Here is a 26,927-nt window from a genome sequence, read left to right as displayed (position 1 = left end):
GAAGGTCGACTGAAACCCGCTGCACTGATCTTGCTCCTGACCACTTGCACCACTTTTTCCTCCTCTGAGACCTGGTATCTCCTTGATGGAAAATGTATTCAATTTTACTATGACTGCTCTTGGTGACTGACAAGGCACCTACTTCTCTGCCGAGAACTTCTGTATAAGTAAGTATAGCCTAAGGAGATTAGAGGAGTCAAAGAGGATTGAGTGTCTATTTCCACCAAGGGCCTAAAATACCTGAGGTATAGACTGTGGAATTACTCGGCTTGTTCAGTCAGAAGTGTTCTCTTCCTTTCCCCAAACAGGAGTTGGGGGAACTCCACGAGTTGCAGGGCTGGACTTGTTCCTAAGCGGAAAACCCTAACGGTGATGCAGATTGAACAGCAAAATCTATTTTTTTTTCCCTTGCTGTGGTTTAGCATATTCACGCCACAGAAACACAGTATTTCTGCTTTTATCAGAAGTGCTTTACTGTATCCGTATGCAGCATTGCCATCGGCAGGAGCCGCGCGCCTGCGCTGCAGCACCTGGTACTGGCAGGGGATGCAGCAGGGGCTTTGTCAGATGCCGCAAGGAGAACTGGTCTCGATGTGGAGATGTGGTTGCAGCCACCTAGACACTCTGCCAAGGGCTTTTGGTGCTGATCCTTCAGTACACGAGGGTTCTTTTACATGAGAACAATCTTGGAGTAATAACCCTACAGCATACACCCACACAACTGAGACCAACCTCTGGTTCTAAGCCCTATTATTAACATAAATGACAGCTGAAATGTAGTAAACTTTATCTTTAAGAGAGCAGACTATAGATTATGTAATGTTCTGAAAAAAGTAAATGCACTTGATGAATTTATATTAACCTGCTTATTGACAGCTAGAGCTTTTTTGCTACTTACCAAATGTTGCCTTTCAGCAATCTTCTATAGATGACTGAAGAAAAGTTACTGTTGAACTTCATCTTAAAAATAAACACTGGAAGTAGAAAAAGGATTATACACAGGAAATGAGTGTATAAAACATCAGGACTATCTATAGTTGATAGCTTTAAAGTCAGAAGGAATACTTTGCCTAAATGACGATGTTGTGCTGTCCTGAGACCACACAAGAGGCACATGCTAAATGGTGCAATGTGCACAAGACTTTTTTGATGCTTTTGTAAGAGGATTGACTATGAGGGAGGAGGAGGGAACGCTAACAGAGTTTCAGCTGAGGAAGGAACTACTGGTAATTATCTTGCACTGTCACCAAAACCCATATGTAAATATCCAGTAATGAGCTTATGGATCCTCAGGTTAGAAAACTGTTTAGCTTCAGAAATTGAGTGTGAAAGAGATCCAATCTTGTGTTCAATTATTCCAGTGTAACTGGAGCCAACTCTATTTAAATAACTAGATTTATTTGAACATGTACTATCAAAATTATGAAAGGTTTGTTGAAGTTATAGGGTTGCTGTTTTCTTAATGAGCATAATTAACACTAGAAGCAAATGGAACTGGAGAACTCCTCATCTTGACTGAACAATTAGATCTGTTTCTGATATGCAAAACTGAACCAGGGCTTCTACACTGAAGTAACTGGATGAAATTGTGGGGTTTTGCTATGCAACAGTTAGCCTAGTTTATCACTTTTCTGTACTTATGTTTTTATGTCACTGAGTATTTTGCCCTATTGTAAAGCAAGATACATTCCTCTTTTCTATACAACATACATTAAATTAGTTAGCATATGTATTATAGCATATACAAAGAAGTTCAAACCTTGCCTCAAATCCATCTTTCTTCCTAATTTGAATAAAGAAGCTTTCTCCAGAGGCAAACATAAATCTTACCTCGTAACGTCCTTCCTGAGCTAGTGATTGTTAGGAATGTGTCAAAATGGAATTAGTTCTGCCCATAAGGAATCTCATCTTTTAATACTTTTAGGTTGACACTGATATTTGGTTTAGATGACAGAATCAACAATCATTTTTGTCCTCCAGCAGGGCCAAAAGCTTGACAGTGCCTCGGGGGTAGAGCAGGTCAGACAAAACAGGCCTTGGTGTTTCAAATGCTACTTTGCTGAACATGGCATGCTAAAATATCTCATATTTTAATTTTCACTATGTTTAAGATTAGTTACAAGGGTCTCCCATCTGCATTTTTGACAGGACCATCCCAAGCCAGACTTTTGCAGCTGGCTGCTGAACGGAAGCAGAGAAGCCCACAGTACTGCTCATTTTACCAGCCTCTAAGTTCTGGTAGCTTTTGGTTTACTGGCAGGCTGCTTTATTTGGCTTTTATATCAAGTCATTTTCAGTTAAGACTCAAACCACATATGTACATGGTGATGTAGTGAGGTGGAAGAGCTTATTGCCTTCTCTAACTCACCTTTTACTCACTGAACTCAAGCTCTGTTTAAACAGCGGCCACTGTGAGGTGTATAAAGCACAGCCTAACCAATTAAAATTCTCCGGGTGACAAAATCAGAGATGGAGAATTATGGCTATCACCCAGCTGGCTTGTAATTATCTAATTAAGTTTTAGGCCCTGCCTACAAAAGGTGGGCCATTTCCTCCTGGCTGTGGAAGATGTAACATGTCCTTGGAGCTGCAGCCTAGACTGGTGAGCAACAGAGAATAGAATGAAAGAAGATGACAAATGAAAATAAAACAAATAGAAAGGAGGAATAAGAAACTTTAAGAGTTCTTAAGCAGTAATATTGTGATTGACAGTAAAACAAATATTACTCTATAATTGAGGAGTGGTGCATTGAAAGCATTGGTGGGTTTTCACTTGGCTGGCTACCTTCTGGCAGATTCAATGTAACCCCACAATTTTGCATTCCTTTATATAATTTGCAGTGCTCAAAACTTTATAGTTGCTTCTGAATATAGTTGCTAAGTGTGGACATATTGGCAAATTCTGATTTATGCTGCAGGGCTACTCCAGGAGGAAGAAGATATCCAAAGCTAAGTCCTCAAACCTCAAAGAGTTAATCATGTCTTTATTTCCTTCCTTTTATTTACAAAAAAAAAAAAGTTAAAAAGCCAAGCCCTGCAGGCAGTGGAACCTTCAGGATCTGAAGCATACAGTGCTGCCTTGTGCAGGATGAGGACAGCCTGAAACAGGCACTGAGAAGGCACAAACTGCCCCTATTCATCTGAAACCAGGCTCTGCTAGAGTAAATGCTAACATTGTTAACCATTTCAACACCAAGTGGAGATATCAGGAAAAGCAGGCTAACCTGCATCTTCTCCGTGCTTTGATTGTCAGAATAGACTTACCACTCGAATAGGCTTGCATGTTTGGGGAAAAATGTCAAGTACACTCTCTGGGGTCTTGGGGCTCCATTACTAGGGTCACTGGCTCTATCCTCAGCAGCAGTGTGGAGTTCTATATTAAAGTCTAGGATTCAGTGTCCAATCTGCCTTAACCCTGGGAAGCTAAGAATCATAGAATGGTTAGGGTTGGAAGGGACCTCAAAGATCATCTAGTTCCAAGCTCCCTGCCATGGGCAGGGACACCCTCCACTACACCAGGTTTCTTAAAGCCTCATCCAACCTGGCCTTGAACACTTCCAGGGATGGAGCAGTTACAACTCCTCTGGGCAACCTGTTCCAGTGCCTCTTAAGGAGGAGTAGTTTAAGAGATTGGCTACCCCTTAAAGCTTTTTAAAAACAATGCTACACAGACCTCTCAAAACTAGCTTCAGCAGTTGACAGACTTGTCACCAAATTGTCATCAACTACCAGGAGGCTGGATGCAGATGTACTGTGTTGCCTATGAGAAATCCCTATCCCTTCAACTTGAAGATGCAGCTACAAATAGTGTCATCCATACACGGGTACATCTTATATCATAGATAGCTCAACAACTAATGTTAATCCCCAGCTTAATCATACAAACCTTAATGTAAGATCATGACTGATATCTGTTAAATGAAGCCCTGAACGAGAAATAGTTTACTCAGAGGTCACAAAGGCATCTAATGATTGTCAAGAGGATCCTTTATAGATGAAAAGAGAGATCCAGTAGAGAATCGCCATATGAAATAAGGATACCTGAGCCAGCAGTATCTTATGTAGGAACCGCTTGTTTTTCGGCAAGGGGACAGTGCAGTTTGTTGGCAGAGCCTCACGATTTGCATATAGGTAAGCCAATTTTAAGTCAGAAATTCATGCTGTAGTGCTGATACTCTGGCCACAGGTCTCATGCAGACTGATGAGATTTCTTGTTAGTTCTGTGAGCTTAGAGAAAGAAAGACTGTAGCTTCCTTATTTGTAAATACTTTCCATAGGGAGAAGGACTCTTCACCTTCAAGTTTTCTAGAAGGTAGATTGTGCAAAATGAATGAGACTGACTTACAAGCTCAATTTAAAAGAATTGATCATCAGAAAAACAAAAGAGGATTTTCCTTTGCTCAGGGGAGAGTCAGTAAATTGAATAAGACATTGAAAAGATAGATAAGAACGGACAGCAGAAATTGTTTCAAAAGTGAGGAAGGAAAGAATTTAGAAGAAAAAAATCTGAAGTATAACTGCTGGCTACAGTTACGGATGGGATACCTTCTTTCTTAAGCTTTTGTGTTCCCTGTACAACACTAAAAACACTAAATAGATTTTTCATCTAATACAAATAAGCACATCTTAGGGAAGAATTTAGTTCTCTGGTATAATAACTAACAGGCTAAAATGTATTTCGTCACTTAAATGGTTGTATTGTCTTCAGTAAGGATTATCACATGCATATCCAGCTGCTGTTAGATCATTTTATTCCAGACTATATGTATTCTGGAGTCCTTTGTGACAGTTATGAAATTCAACCATAAGTTACTGTTGAACTGTATGTATCTCCCATCCCTTTAAAAAGATTAGGCTGGCAAGACCATAATTATTAAAAAAAATACAATCCTCACTTTACATTACCATCCCAGCCTTCAAAGTTTATTCAAATGTAATCTCTTCACAATCACGTTAATTATGAGTATGTTTCTAATGTGAGTATTTTGGCTTCCTTTCTCAAAGAATAATCGGCTAAATTCACTGTGGATATAAATGAAGACACTTGGTGTAAGCTAAGGATAGAATTTATCTAACTAGAGGGTTTTTTGCATTTTGTTTCAGAAAAAAAAATCACACTTTGTAATCACACAAAAATAAAAGACAAAAAATAAAAAACCTGGAAGTAAAATAAAAGCTTTCCCTTTAGCTATAAACAATCTACTACCTTAATTAATAATGCTACCACTAGCACTTTTATTAAATACTTTAAACTGAGAGCCCTATAACTCTTACAGGCCAGATTTCTAGTTGAAGAAAACCCCCACAAACGTTGTACTCAGGATAATAATGTCTTCTACTTTTCAGTAATAAGAAGCTGTGATGCAAAACTAAAGCTACAGTGCGCAAGGACAGAAGTCTTCGACCTCATACTTGAAAGGGTCTGGAACAGCTCTAGGCATACGGATTCTGGCCCTCCAGATGGCACAACATAGGGAACACGTCACCAGTAGGAGACACAGCACTGGCTCTCAGTGCTGTCATGGACACGGTGAAAATGCCAGAGAGTCTTTGTCACAACTTTTACTTCTTCAAAACAAAAATTGAACCTACCAAATCCTATCACAATGAAAGCAAGTAGTCTGGATTTCAGGAGTTAAATGCAGTACATGGTTAAATACAGCTCTCCTCCTGGTTTTTGGATGAACCTGCAGCTCTCAGTGTGAGTCAGTGTTTCTACAGGAGACATGCCTGGGTGTCCTGCAGCATCTCAGTCTGTGTCTTTTTCATTGTTTCTTATTCACTAAAAAACATACCCAGTTTTTGAAAATTTTACGTCTTCTAAGCATAAGTGTTAAATGATTCCACACAATACAAAACAGTAGTGAATAAATACAGTTCCTGAAACATGAGACAGTGCATGTAGGGCACCGTTAAGTTTTAATACTGCACATCATCTGCTCACATTGACTTTGGCTGAGCTTTTCAGAGGAAAATGAAAGGTTGGAAAGAAGAAAAGGAAAAGAGGCATTATCACAGAAAATGCCTGGTATGACTCCTCCTAATGACATTTATCAGTGCTATTAGGAAAATAGACCTTATTTGTCACTTATTATATTTCTAGCCTGCAAAAGAAGAAGGGCATTCTCAGAATGAAGACATAAGAAGTTAGGAAATAAAAGAGCTACTTCAAGGTCCTAGTTTGCCTTTTTAATCCAGGCAAATCCTTAGGTCTAGGTTCTTATGTAGATGAAGTGAACCAGCTTCCTGCAGGCAGTTTGCTTCAGAGGTTCTCCCCTCTGGAATAAAGGCAATACACAACCTCATCCGTGCGTGCTATAATCTTCCAGCGGCAGTGGGACTGCAGCCTAGAGACTCAAAGGTGTGTATGTGGGCATCTGCCCAGCATTGCCCTGCTTAACTTTCAGGAGTGCTGCCACACGGCCTGCAAAACATCCTTATCTGAAGAAAGACTCTCAGAAACCAACAGATGGAGAAGAAAGAGCTGGGCAAAAGAAATGCAGATGATCAAGGCATCAGATTTTCTTCTGCTTAAGCTCACCCACTGTGACTGCTCTCCTATTAGTCACTTGAAATGGACAATTTGCTCAGGTAGGTGGGCAGCTCCCTATCTAGGAGACACAAAAATCCACAACTCTATACCAATAAGGCCATTGGTAGCATATGTATTCCAAAATAGGCTTGGGTTCAAATATCTGAGTTAGCGCAGGCATTTGAACACTGCTCATTTCTCACCTGAGCACTTTATCAACTAACCTGCCAGCTACTCTTGAGTCATGGTTTATCCACTTTTCTGACAGTAGCTGTTCCCCTTGAAAACATTCCCTGGACCAGAGAGTGAACAAAGCAGATTGTTTCTACAGCTGTAGGCTTAGGTCAGCAGTGTTGGTACTGAGGCTGAAGTCTCTACTTCAATATTTAATTACCAAAATAGTTGGAACAGCTCCAACAGGAGAGGTAAAAACCTTTTCACCAGCACATCCATTACCACAGCGGTTATGCCTTTCTGATGGGATATTGAACCACGAAATTCAAGTCTCAGCTGTAAATTAGGTAGAGCAGGATTTTGAATCTATTCCATCCTAGAAATTACAGAATTTCAATTTTTGATTCATCAGAACATGTACAAACATTTATATGCTGATGCTACCGTGCTAAGCCTGTGTCTACAGGCAATCCGCAGCCACTTTAGATGTGCTCTCCATACATACACACGACTGGGCCCAGCTAAGGAGGTAGACTCATTTTGAGCAGGTTTTGCCTTCAGTCTTAATTCCAGCACAGTAACAAGGGGACGATTCAAGTGTTTTGGGAATTTTGTGAATGTCACCAGGCAAAAAAAGCCGAGAAGCAGCTCAGCGATGTATCTGAGAACATCAACAGCAGTTAGGCACCCACAGGGCAAGTTGCATGTATTTGTACAGTGCCTAAGACAACAGCTCACAGATCCTAGGAGAGGTTTGGGATACTCTTGTATTTAAGGAATTTGGAGAAGCTACTTAGAGTTTCAATAGCAACTCACTCATAGTGAGCAAACTCAAACTAGTTTGCTTCTGAGTGCCGTGAGCACAATATGGCAGTCTCACCATGTAGCCTAACATCATACAATTTCTTATGATGTAGGACAACATGCTTGGAAACCTCTACATTGTCTTTAGGAGCCATTCCCAGAGCTGCTGGATCAACAGCTGTGGAAGCTTATATCTGGGTCCCAGTCACAGAACAGGAGCAGAGTAAGTTACTAAGGTCATTTAAGGGGAGGAGTTTTTTAAGGCTGGATGCAGGACTTTATCTTAGAGGGAGTAAAATAAGGAATTTCTTCTAACTGAGCAGTATTTTCAATAATTTACCATTTGTACTTTGGTCTACACAAAGATCATATTTTTGATACAGGTCATGAAATGTGATCTCATTGGACATACTGGAACTCATACAAGAGTTTTATGGGTTTTAATTTATTAATGGCACCAGAGCCGGGATGATCAGTGTTAATGTATCAAAGGTTTACATACCTGAGAGGTATAAGCGTTTTCTACTTCACAATCTGATTTTCCATCCCATCACTCTTTTATGTCAATCACCATGCTCTGCATGTTTCTCTATTTTATGTAAAAGAATTAAATCCTTGCCATAAACATTTCCAAATCCTCATTCATCAGTCTATTAAATGTCCTCTTGTTAATAGACAAATCTCTTACAGAACTGGATTCAAAACAGACAGGATACACTTCTAAGAACATTAAAGAAAGTATGAAAAGCAAACACCAGGAAATTTCATGAGTTCAAGAGCACCAGTCTCAAAACCAGGAAGAAAAGCAATGCTGTACCCTGTCTTTAACAAAAGGAATAATTTATCATGAGACTTAAATGCATTAACAAACCATGCCTGCATCAGAATGGCTGTGATGATGCAAACCTGCTCATGTGGGAGTAGTTTCACCATTTAGAGAACAAATTAGAACAAAAGGATGTCTTACATTTCCATTTGCTATGGAGGTCCAAGGCAGTGGGGAGAAATAGCTGTGAAAAATGCTCTTTCAGCAGCAGAAAAGGCAAGGTTACACCGGGTACAAAGAAGCCCCGCTGAATACAAGGCTGGAGAATGCTCCACCACACAAGCAGGAGAATGTATTTCCAAATACAACATTATTGATCTTCAAATTCTACCTTCTCCAATGACTTGTTAAATCTTTTTTTTTTTTCTGATTTTTTTTCCCCCAGTAGAATTACCATACACATATAGTGGAAATGTTTCAATGGAGTGGTGAACTGCACCACTCTGAGACACAGAGCATTTGACCCAGGAGCAAGCAGCAGTCCTTAGCAGAGTTTGCACACACCCACTGCAGACTGGAAAGCTGGAAGCACCTACCATCCAAGACAATGGGGACTTCTCCTGCCTCAGTTCAGTCTTGCACCTAAATGAGCGAAATACGATCATTCAATATTTCCAAGTAATTTCTCTATTTCTTTTTTTTTTTTTTTAAAAAAGTGCTTCCTCCCATTCTGCTGTTCGTTTCTCAGGTCCTTGAGCCACTGCTCATGCTGTGACTGAAAAGCAAACTGAGAGAAGCAATATAGCAAAGAATAAAAAGGGAGGGTTTATTCCCTTTCTTTGTAAGTATCGGAACCTAAAAAAGAATAGTACAAATCAAAATGCAGAGATGGGAATAAGTATTTGAGGAGGCACAGGCACCACAGTGAGGAGATTTTGGTTTTATCTTTTCTCTTTAATCCCTTTCATAGTTTATTGAATGTAATCAAGCAATACGAAGTTAATGAAGGGTTTCTAAAGAAGGGACAGATCCCCTGTCTTCAAAAGTGATTCATCATGCTACAAAAGATTTTTAAAACTTAGGTAATTTAGTAAGGCCTAAACAGAAACAAATATTTAAACTTAGTCTTGTGCTTAAAATAATAGATTTCTTGGCTAGGGCCCTATGTCTGATTCAAAAGTCAGAAAAAGAACTCAAATGCATAAATATTCAGTTTCATATCCAGTTTAACTAATTTCAACTTCTCTTCAGCTGAAATTGTTATAGGTTAAAAGGTGAAGAAGAAGAAATACCGCTTGCCCAAGCAGATACAAAGATTAAACATTTTAACTTCAGAATCTGCAAACAGCAAACAGACTCCTTTCCAGAAGTGACAGCAAGTTCTTTAACACACTTAGGGGCAGGTATCGGGAAGTGAGACTACATCAGTTACAATCACTATTAGTTTCAAATGACAAACCTGTGTGATTTTACTACTGCACATACTATTGCAATTGTATTATTTATTTAATTAGTGTTAAAATATGAGCTAATTATAACAAATTCAGTTCCTTAGCATGTCTACATTTCAGCCTGCTGCCCGGTGTAAATATGAGCCAGCTTGCCTGCCAAGGACAGCCTGTCTACTTCAGCCAAGAAGTGGGGCAAATAAGCTCTGCTGTTATGGATAGGCACTTCCCAGTCTCCAACCTGGCTCGCTTATAGCAACTTTAGATTTTACTATATCACACTGTTGCTGGCAGTGTTGACATACCCTCATTTTAATAACCTTGCAGACAGCAAGAAGCCATCAGCAAAACACACCGTGGTTCTCAAAACCAGCTTCAAAGCTGCAAGCTGCTAGTGAATAGCAGTCTCTGTGAGAGCAGCATGATTTATAATCAGTATACAGAGCCCCCGTGATTAATATTCATGCTACATATCCCAGGATAAATAGGAGATGCCAGTCTGATCCAAAGCCCTCTGAAATTGATGGAAACCTTTCCATTGACTGCAATGGGCTCTGGGTCAAGCCCCAAGCGTCCGAGTGTGTTTATACCTCTTAAAAAAGAAGGAATTCACTCTCCACATGTTTCAGTCCCTCATATTTATTGTCAGTAAACCTCTGGCAAAAGAATGCCTTCCTCTGCAATGGGACTCTCGCTGAAGCCGGCAGGAGCTATATATACAGAGACTGAGGACATAATCTCAATGGAAAACCAATGACAAATTGGAAAGAAACTTGATTTTGAAACGACACGAGACAAAATTTAGTGAGAAAGTAAATCTTTCTTTGTAAGAAGTACAAAATAACTCAGGTTTTGTGTACCTGCAGGTTAAGAAGGAAATTTTCAATGAGGCACATTGAACCTTCGCAATGTACATTAAAAAAACCACTCATGTAAATCTAATACCATTATAACCACCTCCTTTAAACACTGTAATTACAGTCTCCAAGGGTAAGTACACAAATGGTAAATTAAGTATGGCCTTTTAAATTATCATATGCAAAGCAAAGATTTTTTTTACTAATTAAAGGAATTTAATACTACTTATAGGTGTCTGTTAAATGCAGATTGACGGTGAAGTTAAAGAACAAAACCTCATTTATTTTTATGCTACTTTATAAACTTTCTGAAGTCCAAGTCCTCTCACAACAGTGTACAAGAATTGGATTAAAACTACCTTCAAATACTTTCCACCACATCTTTTACATGAAACATCTTGCAAAACCCACAATGTCTATATAATCGTTTTACAGTGATTATCAAAAAAAAATGCTACAAAATTAAATAAAAGTGGATTGATATGGACTTTCCTCCCCAAACAATAAAATCCTAGCACCATATAAAATACCATGATTTAAAACAGAATGCTGGCTCTCCTTCCCTCTCTCTTTCTTTTTAATAACCAAACAAATTATTTTCCAAAGCACTGCTGTTAATATGCAGATTGGTTTCCAGAGTAGTTTTCAATAATTTCTTTTCCTTTCATTTTGCTTTAAGAAGAAACATATGAAGTAAAAAAAAAAAAAAAAAAAGAAAAAGAAGAAAGGAAAAAGATACAAGAAATAAAGTCCTAAGGTCAATTAACAGTGAGTCCCCACGGAGGCAAAAGTGGACATTTCGCGACGGATGGTACTGAAAGGAGAGAGCTCCAGCTCTGTGGTGTACTCATTGTCATTGTCATCGCTCGTCACTGTTGAAGACTTCTGGATGCATTCATCACAGCAGCAACAGCAACACTCCATAAAGGCCCGGCTGAAAGGTTTACAGAGACAGAAAAGCAGAACCGGGGTAACACAGGACTTAAAGAACAAAAGGAACTGACTAATGAGATGGAGGAGGTCCATAGTCTGCCGCGAGACCCCCGTAGACATGTAGGCAGTCACAATGTTGCAAATGTTTTCAGGAATGATGCAAAACCCATATAAAATGGTCAAAGCCACCACTGTGCAGTTCATCTGACTTTCCAGCTGTATCTGTCGCTTGTTGCCCCTTGTGCAAGCCTTTTCCGCCCTCCTGATCTTCCTGGCCGTGACCAGGGAGCAGGTAATTGTGAAAAGGGTCGGCAAACAAAAATAGCAGCCAAAGTACCACCAGAGCCTCGCCCCATCGTAAGTGAGCGCCAAGACGTAGATGGTGTCGGGCAGGGCGGTGGATATCTTCACCACGCAGCGCTCCCCCGGTGGGCTGCCGCTGTACTCAGGGTCCTCCCTGGCCAGCTGCCGCAGCACGACCTCTGGCAGGGCCAGCAGCAGCGCACCCACCCAGATGACAGCCAGCTTGGCCGTCGTCGAGGTGCAGTTCTCGATCATCTCGTAGTACATCTGCACGTTGGTGGCAGCACGGAATCGGTCGATGCAGAGGGCGCACAGCGTGAAGGTGGTGACTCCAAGAGAGGCCACCTGGGGAGGAGAAAAGGGAACGCATGTTAATATGGGTGTTGTAAGGGGGAACAAAAAAAAAAATAAAAGGAAAAAAAAAGGGCAGCTACAAGGGTATAGTCCATTATTCAATGGCGAGTGAGAAAACTTTGTCTCCTTCAAAAGTCCCCTGGTGATGGCAGTCTACTTGGAAGACGAAAGTCTGAACTGACACAGGCTGAACAGGGAATTAATTTATTGTACATTGAATGAAGGCTCTTACCATTAAGCTGTTCTCTGGAAGAGGTTTATACTCTTTTGTAGCTCAATTTGCACTCTGAAACATCGGTCAAATCTCGCCCTTGACTGACAAAAGCGAAGGAAAACCTAGTTTAGGAGTATCAGTTGAGGGGACAGTTGAGCACCACGGTTGGGAGCACCATCAGAAGAACTATCACAGACAGAACTTGGCTTCCAGTGTTTGCTGAACTATCATCCGGCATACATTCCAAAAGAGTACATCCTTCTGTTTTCCTGCCTACAAATATTTATTTCAGCTTGGTGCCATCCTCTCCTGGAGGCCCATGCAAGCATCTGTGCAACACTGTGCAAAAAAAAATCGAAGAACTGACCCATGTAAACCTAAACCCTTTCCTCCCCCTCATTTTCAAAAGGGTGTTTTAGAAAGATCAGTTCCACCACAGGGGCTGGAATTTAAGTCTAAAGGGGAGAGATGGGAAAATCTTTCTTCAGCAAAAGTACGAACTTATGCCCACATCACACGTTCATCAAGCATGCAGGGGATCATAACATCCAAACCTTCTATATCTACAAAATTTAGGAACACAGTGCATAAGGCATCTACTGAATGGAGTAGGATCCAACAACTGGTTTTTTGTGGACTTAGGGTTTCAAGTGAAATTTTGATGGGATGTAGGCATATAAAGTCTCCCATACTGTGAGTTCAAAGAGATTATATCTGAAGTCTTCAGACTTCCAGAGCCTCTGCAAAATCAACCTTCACTGTAATAGTTAGGCTTTCATAATCTATCTTCAACATTTCATTAAGAAAAAATTCACAGGAAAATCTAGGTTTAATTACATAGGAAACATCCTGTGGGAGAGCGTGCTGCAGGTCAGGAGAAATGGCAGTTTTGTTGTTTAAATGATGTAAAGATGGATTGAACAGACCTCTCAACTACATACTGTAAGGAGCAAGTACAGAGCAATGCATATGTTCTTTAGCTTCAATAACCATCATTCTATGCATGAATGGAAATCTTGTACTGTCATGAAACATAATTTCCTATCGGTTTATCCTGTTTATAATTAAATTTCCTAAAAAGAAATCTGCAAGAAGACTATATGCATTTTGGCCTAATTCTATTTCCAATAAATTCAACTTCAGTTCAAATTCAAAGCAGAACTCTCATTAACTTCAATTGGAGGAAGATTAGGTGCCCTGTTGCATTCTAATTAATTTATTTTCTTGGGTTTGCACGCTTGTGTTATGCTGAAAATGTGTTGATGCAAAAGAAAAGAAAATGTTGAATAACATTCCTAACAAATGTAAAGAACATTTACTTTTATCATGAATAAACCACATGTCTGTGCAAGTAATTGGGAAATCTAGGGTAATATTAGGCAGTACACTTTAATTTTGCTTACTCAAATTTGGTGTACAATGATATATTTAAATTTCATACAGGTAGATTTAAGAAAAAAAACATCTTTCTGACTTCCACTATAATTCTGAAATATTCCTGTTTATGCAACTCTTGTAAAAATTTCTGCAAAGATAGATAGTACGATTAGGCACAATTATATAAATGTATCATTAATTTTGGCCTTCAATATTTAATAGCCATATCAGATGGCTAAAATTGAATATCACTGAAAAAAATTAGGCACTTGGGATTAGAACTGTCAGGCATTGGCTTAGTTGGAGAATTCTTTGAAGCAGCTTTCTTAAAGATGAAATGAGTAAGATGCAATCTCTTAGTAATTAACATACAGGAATATTTAATGATGACAAAGCAGTACCGTAAACATTTTTAATAGGCAAACCTATTGATTTAAGAAGTTAAACTGTCTGGGAAGATTCAAAGAAAGCTTGGTAAATGCAACAATAAGTAAAAACAATTAAGGAAAAATTACAGTTACAGGGAAATCTTAATGAACAGTGATAAACTTAGCTAATGAAAGATAATTTTCATGTATCGCTGCTGAGAGTCAGATTTTTAAATTCAAGACTAGCGACTTTGTTTCCAAAACATTTAAATGTGTGTGCAGTCTTCAAATTCCTTAGAGTGACAGCAAAACCTTTAGCCAGAACATCCAACATGAATAACAAAAGGGTCAGGACTCAGCTCCCTACAATTACGGGAGACAGGGAAATAACTGAGATTCGGGAATGAATAGGGTTTGAAATAAAAATCAGCAGAACAGAAGAAAAATCTGAGGGTTTGTACATTAACATTTTCCCTCTCAGCTCCTGCGTGAGCCTCTCCCCTACCCCAACGCACATGCTTTTATTGCTTTAGCATTTTGCTGCAAACAGGCTGTTCTGCAGTGGCTGAGACATTAAAACTGCAGCTGTTGAGGCTGGACTAATGAAAGAAGACATGCCTACCACGAACAAACATAACCTACGGGGTTCCTGTCACATTAATTGACCAACAACTTGGAGGTTTAAGACAGTGAAACAGAGCAAGAGGAAGCAACTAAGAACAGTGGAAGTCGGCTTTGAAAACTCTCCCATGGATTTACTGATGAAACAGGCTAAACAAAGCCAGAGTTCCTCTGGAAAAGGCAATGGTTTCCTATTTTCTGTAGATTTACGGAGTTAGTGATGCTATGGAAAAGCTTGCAAAAAACAATCAAACCCTCCCAAAGAGATGAACTGGAATTCACTCCAGCTGACTTGCTTGGAGGCAGTGTAGCGATTTAAGGGGCTGATTACTTACCCCACATTGCAGACTATGAGTAATAGCCAGCAAAATCAATGGGTGCTGCTCACAGCCTTCGTGGGCGAGATCTGGGACATGCATTCTGCATGTTCACACAATTTCAGTTTAGGGGTGTTTCTTCATACCAGTCATACCAATAATCAGGGTTAAGCTGAAAATGTAGAAGAAGCCAGAGAAGTTTCCTTTTTAATCTGTTACATTGCCCTGAAATAATCACAGAATGAAGATAATTCATAGAATCATAGAACCATTCACTTGATGGGGAGTAAGTAAAGGACAAATTAACAAATTCTAAAGTGGTGCAAAGCTGCATGGAGTTTAATGGTGCTCTTCTTGTTGTAACAGTCAAGTTTCTGACACGCTGATATGCTGTTGCAGCCTTAATTCCAACAACCTGGCAGGAAATGAGGCAAGGCAAGGGCGAGTCAGGCTCAGTAGTTTTTGATCACCACTTAGTTGTCTTATTCATTTCCATATGGTCCCTATGAAGATGTTCCTCCAGTCTCTAGATGTTCAGGATGACACCAGTTTACATCTTTCTCTTACTAGATGATATCAGAAAAGTCCTCACGTTTCTAACTGAATGACTGCCAAACCTGCTTTGAGGAGATGGTGAAGTAACCCCCGATTTGAGGAGGTGCCCACACTATTCGGGCAGAAAACTGCTGTTGAAGGGATTACCAGCTACAGCATACACGCACGAAAGAAGATGTTATTGCTACAAGAGAGTCTTTTCATACTGTTGCTCCTTCAAAAGCATTGACAGGGATGTTAGCGGGCACCGTGATGCTCCTTCGAGACACTGCATAAACCTTTGGTCATTAGCTCACCAGCTGTTAGTCAACTGTGTCAAAACTCATTCATTTGGGGAACTGAGGCCAGAGAGAACAATAGTAAACTCACAAAACGCTCAGCTTAATTGCATCAGCTCTCCTCTCTGTCCTCCAACATACTCATTCTCCTTTCATGAACTTTAACAATTACCAAAATGTTCCCAGGCCTTCCCTGGCCTGTCCTACTTCTTCTCCTGGCTGTGGTCCCACAGCTCTTGGCCCTGGCCTCTAGGAGCAGAGCCTCTGGCTGACCAGAGAAGCAGTGCAGATGTAGTACGGTGAGAAATGCCAGTGGAAATAAGACACTGAATTCTCTCTCACTATCAGCGTGACTAGATAATGATAATGAGAACAAAACTAGAAATGAGATCAGAAAAGGTGACTTGAGTGAAAAGGTCAACAAAGACCAGATTCTGTGAGTGAATATATAAGAGAGGTTGAGTCACTCAGTCCAGTAAGATGAAGACCAAGAAGTGATATTGCTGCTATAAGTCTACCTTGAGATACAAAAGTTACTTAAGCTGAAGGACAGTGAATACAACAGAATGGGAATCAACCAGCCGTAAGCAACTCAAGGCTAGAAATGAGAGGGATCATTAATCATCCCAGGCATCACGTTCTTGAGCACGCCTTCTGATGGAGAAGCAAGGGGAAACAATGTAGACTCAGTTTTTATGGAACAAGATAAAATAAAGGAATTATAAGAAGTGACTGCTTCTACCAGCTGAAGCTGGATTTTCTAAGACAGAATATATTTTATGTTGATAACACAAGGCTTCTTAAACTACATGGCACACTTCCTTCCTTTGTTACAAGGCAGGAAGGGTATTCAAAACATTTTCCCATTGTAACGGGAAAGCTGAACTACAGAAAAGGTTGACAACTACTAGCCAAGCTATCTCTGAGCTCTCAGTGACACTCTGTAGACTCTTTATATCCATTCCTGTTATATCATATAAACAACTAATTTTTTCCCCCAAGCCATTATAGTCTATCATCTTATTATAGCTCTTCAATATCCACATCAAGCTTCATAGCTTTAGAGCATGTTGATGCAACATATCATGGTGGCTCTTGCAGACTTGTCAGTTTTGCCTAAGATAAAGTTAGTATAGACTGCAACACTTTTTTTGTGCTACTCTACACTTACAGTACAGATTCCAGTAACAAGACTGGACTACTACAAAATAGAAGGTCATCCCATTGCAAACAGTTATTTAATTGTTTATCTAGACTTCTGGTTTCACTTCTTTCAATTAAAAAACCAAAACAAACACAACCAAAAAAACCCAAACAAACAAAAAAACCCACACCACAAGAATGACAGTCATTACTATAAAAGAACAAAAATAAATAAACACAATATCCCTATATGTCTTACGTGAAGTGCTATTAAACATTAATGGCTTTATGCTTTAAAAAAGGTGAGAGTCACTCAGTTAAAACACTACTGTGGTGTGGCAGAAGTCAATGAGTAGCTAAGGAGTACTGGGGCCAGGGTACCCCTCTGACATTAGCAATTAACTTAAGCATCCTGGGTGAAAATCTACGTGACCTTTACTGTCTAAAGGACAAGACGGTAATTCTGGAAACTACTATCATGAAGATGTCCTACACACGTGGAACAACAGTTACAATACATTTGTTTCCTTTGTAGTGCTGTCAACTTTCATATCAGGGAAACACAGAACACATACACTTTCTATGTTTCTTATCCTTCTGTATATCCTAAGAGTAACAGTGTTCAAGATCAGAATCCACTTCCAAGAGCTGCATTTGAATTCTGTTGGAAGTGAAAGCCAACCAGATCGTTAGGGCACTGGAAATACTCATTAATACACCACATGCTTATTCAGAAGGTTGGAAAAATTGCAAAACACAAAAGGATTTAGTTTGTGGTTATTTTCCTGTTTGCAATCTACCATGCTACCATAGAAGTAAATTTAATTTACTTTTTAAAAACAAATAAATAAATAAATTAGTGTAATTGTCCACTGAGAACCAAATTCTCATCACGCTACACAAGGCACTCCTGCACTAATTCTTCATATTAATCACATGGAACTGCTGCTAAAATTCTGCCTTTTCCTCCTTTGCAGGAAAAATCCTGTCATATGGAGAAATGACATCCCAGTGCTCAGAGTAGAGTCAATGGTGCCGGGATAGCAGATGCTGCCTTTTTCTCTCCACACATATGTAACTTAAATATTACTGACCCAGTTTTAAACCTAGTCTGACACAAATTCATTTCCATGCTGAAATGCCACATGCAAAGTTTAAGCCAAAAGCAAATTTTTATGGACAACTTATAAGCCCCTAAGGACAGAGTTTGCAGAGGAAAAATTGACAGAACAGCCAACATGGCAGCTACTGTTATCATGCCGTTAATACCTAAAGGGCAGAGATATATTAATACTTCTGTTTAAAATAATTATTTATTGTGTGATACGTGCTGATGATATTCTGCCCAGTAAAAGACACATGTAGCCAATGCCCTAGAAAACTCTCAGTACGAAGCTTTGAAACTACAAACCTCTCTGAGGATCTTTGTCTATGACCCAGAGGACCCACTGGAGGTTCAGGAGCCTAGCTTGGACTGCAGTCAAAGAAGAGACACAAAGAAGATGCCGCAGAACAAAAGATACAGAAAAGACAGATAATACACAGCTTTTATAAACTCCCATAAAAAATGTATTTGCTTCCCTAAAGTGAAACTTAAAATAAGGATTTCTTCTGACAGCTTTGGAACAGGCAGGGAACGGCCACTTTCTTTGTGCCTCTCACTTGCCTCTACCAAGTAAAAAAGACAAAAGGGGAAAAGCCTCAGCTCAAATTGCCCTGGAGGGTCAGCTCCAGGGAAAGAGAGTAATTCGTATTCCAGGACAAATCAATCCTTATGCTTTCCACTAAGAATACTAATTCTGATAGCTTTCCTGAACTGGAAGTTACCCACCAGAAACAGGAGTGATGCCACAAACTGATTGCCAAAAGCACATGCAGAAACTGGGCACCAGATTTCAGAGGCTTTCACTGTCAGACTGCTCCAGAGTCAAGTCGGTCTCGTATGCATGATATGGCCCAGATGAGGACACTAGAAACTTCGTCTTTCTCTTCTTTGCAGGGACAGGGGGTATGATAAAGGCAGAGAGGCTCATGTTTATTAGCACTGAGTGCAGGGCTGAGTACCATCACTGGACTCGGCAACTTCTTCTCTGTGCCGGACTGCACAGGATGGCAAATCAGCCTCTGCAAACCCTCATTCTGGACCATTCCCCAATTCTAAATCCTTACTCCACTATAGGCAGCTTGTCTCAATCCACCAGCATAGAAAGTGACGCCTACTTCCAATGACACCCCTCAAATTCATCAAGCTTCTAGAGTAACTTCCAGGAGCAGAATGCACACAACTCAAGCCCAAAAGATCTAATTTCCAGTCCTAGTTGATACAATCTATTTGTCCTCTTGAGCAAGATGCTTTGGACCTTAAACAACTTAACTTCTTCACTATTGGCTTCCAGCATTAAAATAAAAAATAAAGATGCTGCTTCACAGGACTGTTACATTTAACAGCTATGAAATATTTAGAAGCACAGTACATCTACTGATTTTGACCTGGAACTATATCGTTCTGTACTCCTTATTCGCCTTCCCGCCAGTCATTTTTTTCTGAAAAGACTATGTGTGCTTAAACAAAAAGGAAAGGGTTCCACATTGGCAGGGCTTGTGGAAGCCTTGTCATTTACACTATATCTCCTGATTCTGAGCAATACTGAGAAAAGTATATGGAAGAAAACATAAACACAGTGTGCAGGCAAACGCTTCAGACGTGCATCCCTAAAGTAAGACTTCTGAACCATCTGTAGAAAAGGGGCAAAATTTTAAGAACTGTTCAGCAGAGGATTAAAACTGCAAAGGAGAAGCACATCTCCACACATCATAGAATCATAGAATGGTTTGGGTTGGAAGGGACCTTGAAGATCATCTAGTTTCAACCCCTCTGCCACAGGCAGGGACACCTTCTACTAGACCAGGTTGCTCAAAGCTTTATCCAGCCTTGCCTTCAACACTTCTAGGGATGGGGCATCCACAACTTCTCTGGGCAACCTGTTCCAGTGCTTCGCCATCCTCAGAGGGAATAATTTCTTCCTCAAATCTAATCAAAATCTACCCTCTTTCAGTTTAAAACCGTTAGCCCTTGTCCTATCACTACATGTCCTTGTAAAAAGTTCCTCTCCAACTTCTTTGTAGGCTCTCTTTAAGTACTGTAAGGCTGCTAGAAGGTCTCCCCAGAGCCTTCTCTTCTCCAGGCTGAACAAACCTAACTCTCGCCTTATAGGCAGAGTAGCTGCCCCAGTTGTTCTAATTCCCTTTTCAATTTCCTCTCAGTGCATTCAAACCTGCTCCTCCAGGCCAGTGCCATCATCAGGGTCAAGCGAAGTTCTTGGTGGAGACAATTTCATCCACTTCTACTAACCATTTGTCTTTTTAACTTCATTCTCCAGCAATTTTACTATCATCACCTAAACACGTCATGAGAAGTACAGAAGAATTAATTTGCTTAATTTCTTTCCCTGTCATGTGCATAGCATTCCTTATGCAAGCATAGCCATGACATGGTTTTAAAAGACAGTTAGAAGTGACCAAACTGTGATACAATATATGGCTGAACTGACTGCTTAATGTACTTGGTCACAGCAGATCTTTATTAGGTATAGGAAAACTGTCCTTTAAATTAAATACTGCAGAGACCTTCCACTGCTGGAAGCTCAACATTTACCTATACGAATGTGCTTGTAGATATCATAAAACATTTTCCCCAGACTGTGTGCATATGTGTTATCACTAGCAACAGATGCTTTGTTGAAATTCTGCACAATACCCATTAAACAGCACAAATAAAAAACAATTGGCCACAAGAGGCTAACCTAAGAAAACTCAAGGTTCCTCACTGAGATCACTTGAAACCTTCAAACATCATACAAAGCATGCTTGAGTTATGTTAAAATGCTGTGATCACCATATCACTTGCTCTGGATAATCAGACATCCTCTGTTCCCTGGTTCTGAAAGTATAAGCTGGTATGACAGAGGGCTCAATCCAATAAGGGTCTTTGGTGCTCGAAAGTGACCTATTTCTGGATCTACAACTCCAGGTGAGACACATAACTCCCTAAACAGCATATGAGGAGAACTGGCAAACTGGCATACAAATTTTTTTTTTTTTTTTTTAAAAAGAGAGATACAAAGCATAGAACAGAGACACTTGAAAGAACAAAAATCTGGGCTAAATTACAGAAAATATAGACAACAGCTTAAAATTTGTCCATCTTCAGGAAGATGCTTCTATTCATATTCCATGAAGGTCTGGAAACCTCTCCTGAAGATAGCTGTCTACAACTTTCCTCTCAAGGAGCTAAGAAGACTTCATCCTTCTCCCATTGTGTGCAAAGGGGATGAGCCTGCCCAGGTGAGTTATAACAAGGGAGAAGACAGTGTCATTGAGCTGTCAAATGAGCCCACTGCTGTGAGCAATCCTGGACAGAGCACGGAGCAGCAGCTGCTCACAGGGCAGATTTCATGACATGCTCCACATCTGCATTGCTGCTGGTGGTGTCAGTGACCCTGTGTAACACCCGTGAGGTTTGAACGATGTTTGGAAAGTGGCAAAACTTTGTTCTAACCCCCTTCTCTGTCTCAGGAAGGTCAAATCCTGATTTCCAGGACAGTTTCCTCCTCACCAAGCTCGAGACAAGGTGTGGAGAGGCACAATCCATTAGTGATGTTCAATATCTGCCACTCATGGCTACAGTTTACAAAGGAGGGGGAAATCTAGACTTCTACTTACTGATCCTGGGGTGATGAATACATTTTATATGCATGAGTATTATATTTAATGACTACTGAATGAAAAATATACAATTCTGGGAACAAAACAGAACCCCAAGGCTATATCTTTTTAGATCTGTACCTTAGACAGAAACTAATTAAATTTCCTCAGGGACTGGGAGAATGTTTCACTTTTAAACCCCAGTAATAATTAAGCCTAGGACAGGCTCCATGTTACCAGTCCATGATGACTGGATTGGTGCCAGTTCTTGAATAAGACCTAAACTCTAAACATCTACAGAACATTAAAGTGGAAAAAAAATAAGGTGTCAAAATGAAAAAAAACAAGGTGTCATTGAAGTATAAAGTAGGGATAGCAGCAGCTGAATGTTTTCCAGGATTACAATTTTGAATTTCGGCAACTACATTTCAGACAAGCTACTTTCAGTCTCACAAACTCTTTAGTGTCCAAAGCTGCACAGCGTAAGCAACTAATTTTGAAGAACAGCATGGCCATGCAAATCACTTAAATTACTGATCTTTAATTAGAATCAGCATTACAAAGAATTATGTCTATTTTGTGTGCGGATGCACCACAAAAAGGTTAGGAAGCGCGAAATGTCACTACAGGAAAGTCCTGAACACACTGAAACTACCCTAGCTACTTTAATTGAAATGGTTACACTTTAACTGAAACAGTACTACTTATTTTATTAGTTAACACAGAAGCCCCAGAACCCAATTTAGAAATATTGAAAACTTCTAGTACTATCGGTTTCTCAACAAATATATATTTACTCCTTCATGTCTTCTTAAATGCAAATCGATTAATCGTCCTCGGAGTTTTTCAAAGGTAGTGGTATGCTACTGGCCTTGAACTCATCTAAGTGTAGCACAGCTCCACCCTTTGTCCAATACCACCAGTAATAAAGTGTATCACGTATGAAAGAAGTAATGGCAATTTAGTGGCTACACACACCATACATCTTCATAAACACTTTCTTAAAAATATGGGTTGACAGTCAGTTATGTATTACTGTGTATCAATGTGCTGTCGAAACTGATATTCTGCGCATTCATAACAAGTTGTGGTTTTGTTGGTTTTGTTTTTCTTTCTTAAGGTCTCATTCTTAGGACAAGCGAATCAACAGTTATTTCCTCGGCTTTCAGTTAAAGAATAATGTTGAACATAAGGGTTTGGGAATAGAGCAGAGCCAGCCAGAATTACAGGCTACCACCCTACCAACAAGCCTCAGTCTTCAGTTCCAGTAAATAAATAAAGTGGACAACCTGAGCGCTGCTGGCAGGACTTTGGCCAGCTGGCTGGGAGCTTCTTTGACAGAGCCTCTGAACAGCTGCCAAAAAGCTGTGATTTAAACGGAGCTGGGGTGATTTTTTTTATATATATATAAAGATAAGCGAAATAAATAAGTGTGAGATTTGAATGCCAAAGTATAAATTAAGAGCACATAAATGGCATTGATGGTCCTTTTTACAATCACCTTCTTAGATCCTATCCCCAGTCACCCTCTCCTTCCACTTTCCTGAATCACTTCAGTTTAGGAAAACGAAAACCACAAAAAACTTGAAATCTAACTTCGTCGCCTTTTAGGGATCACAAGGAGCAAGGAAAGTTTGGCAGAACTCGCACGAGTGGAAGGAAGAGCTAGACGCTCTCCGTCTGAGGCTGCAGAAATCCCGATGCTGCTGGACTTGATGGGGCCAGAGCCTCCTCCTGCCACCGCGGGGCCGGGGCGGGGCCAGGGCCCCGCTCTGCCTCCGGAGCGCCCGGAGAACCCAGACCTCGCCGCACCTGGACGTCCCCGGGCCGGCAGCAATGGACACGGGCAGCGCCGGACCCCACGCAGTAGCTAAGGCCGGTGGCGGAGAAGCGACGGGGGAAGTTTTCGGGGATCCGCGCCTCCTCGGGCGGGCGGGCGCGGCCGGGCCGCCCGGGGGCTGCGCGGAGGCGCAGGGGCCCGCGCATCCCTACCCACCGCCATTACCTCGATGTACGGGACGATTTTGCAGGAGAAGTCTTCTAGGAGCCACTTCTTGGTGAGCTCCTGGAAGATGACCAGCGGCAGGCAGAAGAAGACGATGAGGAAGTCCCAGAAGGCCAGGTTGGCCAGCAGGGAGTTGGAGATGCTCCGCATGTAGTAGTTGTGGCAGACGATGCACATCACTGCCATGTTGCCCATGATGCCGATGCCGAAGATCACCACGGAAAGGCACATGACGGCGTAGGCGCCGTACGACTCCTCGGTCAGCGGGTAGAAGGGGTTGCGGAGGCGGGCGCGGCGCCCCGTGGCGTTGCCGCGGCCCCCGGCGCTGCCCTCGCCGCCGGCCGAGCCGTTCAGGGGCAGCCAGCGGGGGCCGCCCGCCGCGCCCCTCCCCGCCGCCGCGGCGGCTCCGCGCTCGCTGCTCCGCGCCCGCCGCCGCCCGGTCCCCGCGGCCCCGCGGGGCGCGCAGCTGCCGGCCGGCCCCGCCGCTGCGCCGGGCGCGGCGTCGGCCCCGCGGGAGAGGGCTCCGCGCCCGGGGAGAGCCGCTGCCGCCCGCCGGCCCGGGGCGAGGGGCGTCGGGGCTGGCGGCGAGCGGGCGCGCTGCGGGGGCGCCGGTAGCCCGGCGGCCGCGGCGGGGGCCAGGGCGCAGGCAGCCCAGGCGCCCAGCACCTGGCAGAGCAGGGCGAGGGGCGCGCGGAGGGGCTGCATGGCCGGGAGGCAGCGGGGCTCACCCACTCCCCTTCAGAGGCGGCGGCCGCCCCACTCGGCGGGGCTGGGAGCGGGAGACATGCCCGCCCGGCTCCCGGGGACAGCCTGCCTCGCCGGGGCGGGGGCGACGCCGCTGCGGCCGGAGTGCAGCTCCCGCTGCCGCCGGGGTCCGCCGCGGGAAGCGGCCGGTGCTGGGGGCGCGGCGAGTGGAGCAGCTGGGAGGCTCTTCTCGCCGCCTCCCGGGGCAGACCCGGAAAGTTGTGTCGCCGTCTCCGACGCGCCGAGTTAATGTAGCAAGTGCTGCGCCGGGAGGACCCCCCTTCGGCGCTCCGCCCTTTCCCGGGACCGCTGCCTCCTCGCCAGCAGCAGCACCGGCCTCGTGCTGCCCATTTACATCCTCCCGCCGCTGCGGGCAGTTGGTGGCTTTATTGGCGAGGAAGGTCCCTTGTGGAAAACACCTCCCCTCTCCGGATAATCGCAAGCACTCATTCCTCTTCTCCAGCAACCTCAGAGAAAACAGGTTGCTGCGCGCAGCTTAGGGTGTTTAAGAGCTTTGCAAAACTCTCCCCGGGATTAATCACCCCGCCGCCTGACCGCTCGCACCGCGGCGGAGAGCGGCGAGAACGGCCGCGGCGGCAAAGTTGTTGCCGGCGCCGGGCGGGCGCAGCCCCGGGACCGACCCCTCGGGGCTGCTCCTGCCTCACCGAGCCGTACTGGCAGCGGTAGAAGCGGGGCGGCCGCGGCAAGCTCCGCTCCGATCCTGCTCCCGGCTCCCCGCGGCTGCGGTGCGGTGCGGTGCGGTGCGGCTCGGCTCGGCTCCGCTCCGCCGCGGCTCCCGGGGGCGCGCCGGGGAGGCGGGCGGGGAGCGCGGCGGCCCGCAGTGCGCAAGCGCCGCCCGGCGGCGCTGCGGGGCCGGTCCGCCGCCCGGCCGAGGCCGAGGCGTCGCCCGCCCGCCCGCCGGGGGAGCCGGGCGGTGGGGCGAGGGGAGCGTGCGGCGGCCAGGCGGGCCGTGCCCTGCCCTGCCCTGCCCTGCCCTGCCCTGCCCTGCCCTCCCGCAGCCTCTCCGTGCGGGGATGCGCCGGCAGAAGCCGCTTCCCCGCTGCCGGCGCCCTCGCAGCCCGGGGCCCGCCGTCCCCGGCGCCTCTGCAGCCCGCCGGCTGTCCCCACGCCGCTGCCAGCGCCCCGCTCTCGGGGCCTGTCTGCCTGCCTCGGCTCGCGGGTGGCAGCGGCGCCCGGGGGAGCGATAGGCGAGCGAGGCGCCTTGCGCCGGTACGGCAGGTCTCGCAGCCCGGCACGAATCCCGGGCGATGGGAACAGAGGGTGAGAGGTGATGGGGGGAAGCTGTCGGCGTCTGGGTGGAAGATGAAGAGAGGTTTTACCAGCCCGCGAGGGCACTTTGCTGTAGGGGCGAGAGGGTACAGCTGCGGGGAGAAAGGGGCGTCTCCAGATGAGGGCACAGAAAGAAGCACAAGGGTGCCGTTGGAGGAGATGGTGTTTGAAACATCACCCCTGCAGCTCAGCAGCTTCAGAAGCGTCTCCAGGCGTTTTCAATGCCTGGAGAGGCAGGTCTGTGTTTTTTTTCCTGTTTTGAACATTTGTGTGTGGTTTTGTTTTTTTTTTTATTATTGCCTTTACACAGTCAGATAAACTTCACAGCTCTTTCTCCTTCTTTCCCTTTTATTAATTCTGGTGACTTCTTAGCTTAGCAAAGTCGAGTACATTAAGTATTTCACTGGAAGTAGCCTTAAGGGTCCGCTATCACCCTTGTTCCCATTTTTAAGAGCTTTAGTGTAGCTTATTCCCAGCAGTTTTAAAAGTTTTCAAACTTTTCCCCTAAAGCAGTTTGAGAAGCATTCTTCCCTCCTCCCCCAACTTAACCCGTTTGAAGTAAAGATCAGAAATTTATTCAAAGCTACCAGAGCTCCCCATCTTAGGGAGTGTGGATCTAATAGTTCTGTAAGCTCTTTCCTTGTGGGCCAGTTTTTATCATCTTGAGATGCCAAGTACGCCAGCTGTGCTTGCATATTGGGGCCCCATCTTTTTGTGTGTGTGTGTGTTCAAAAATACATAAATAAAAAAATCAAATATATTGAATTTTGTATTCAATTGATCAATGGAGAAAACCATGTGAATCTATAGTCATAGAAAATGCCCATCGCACTCATGCAATACCCCAGTCTGTCAGAGGCAGTAACAGAGACAAGGTTACTACCACTTTTTCTCAGTGGGGTTAAATCAAGCTGTGGCATCAAAAGGATTCTTTTGCATGAATTGTTAATCACTGTTTATTTGTGAAAACACAGTTGCACGAATTCAGTAGCTGGCAGAAAGGTGGGCTTCACGTGAAGGTACTCACCAAGCTGACCTTGCCATCAACGGAGAGAGAGAAGTGCCTTCCTGAGGTCATTTATCTGATATTAATGCTCAATGTGTGTGGTATAAATTGCTGTCTGGAAGTGCTGCTCGTAT

At 43.2% G+C, this 26,927-nt stretch overlaps 1 protein-coding gene across 2 annotated transcripts; it reads right to left on the bottom strand.

Moving 5' to 3' along the window:
- Positions 1-11,343: 11,343 nt before the first annotated feature.
- On the bottom strand, positions 11,344-24,458 carry GPR37 (G protein-coupled receptor 37). Of its 2 annotated transcripts, XM_086610787.1 has the most exons (3): positions 24,350-24,458; positions 23,754-24,274; positions 11,344-12,162 (listed from the first exon to the last, which is right to left on the bottom strand). In XM_086610787.1, exons 1-3 carry the CDS (start codon positions 24,456-24,458, stop codon positions 11,344-11,346), a joined length of 1,449 nt encoding a protein of 482 aa, XP_086466913.1. The 2 variants fall into 2 exon arrangements, with proteins under 2 accessions (XP_086466913.1, XP_086466912.1); XM_086610786.1 differs by having other exon boundaries at positions 23,754-24,458.
- Positions 24,459-26,927: the final 2,469 nt, after the last annotated feature.

This window comes from Tauraco erythrolophus, chromosome 4 (genome assembly GCF_009769465.1).
Source record: "Tauraco erythrolophus isolate bTauEry1 chromosome 4, bTauEry1.pri, whole genome shotgun sequence".
Taxonomy (NCBI): Eukaryota; Metazoa; Chordata; class Aves; order Musophagiformes; family Musophagidae; genus Tauraco; species Tauraco erythrolophus.
The sequence above is the reverse complement of the archived record's forward strand: the minus strand, read 5'-3'. Positions and strand labels throughout refer to the sequence as shown.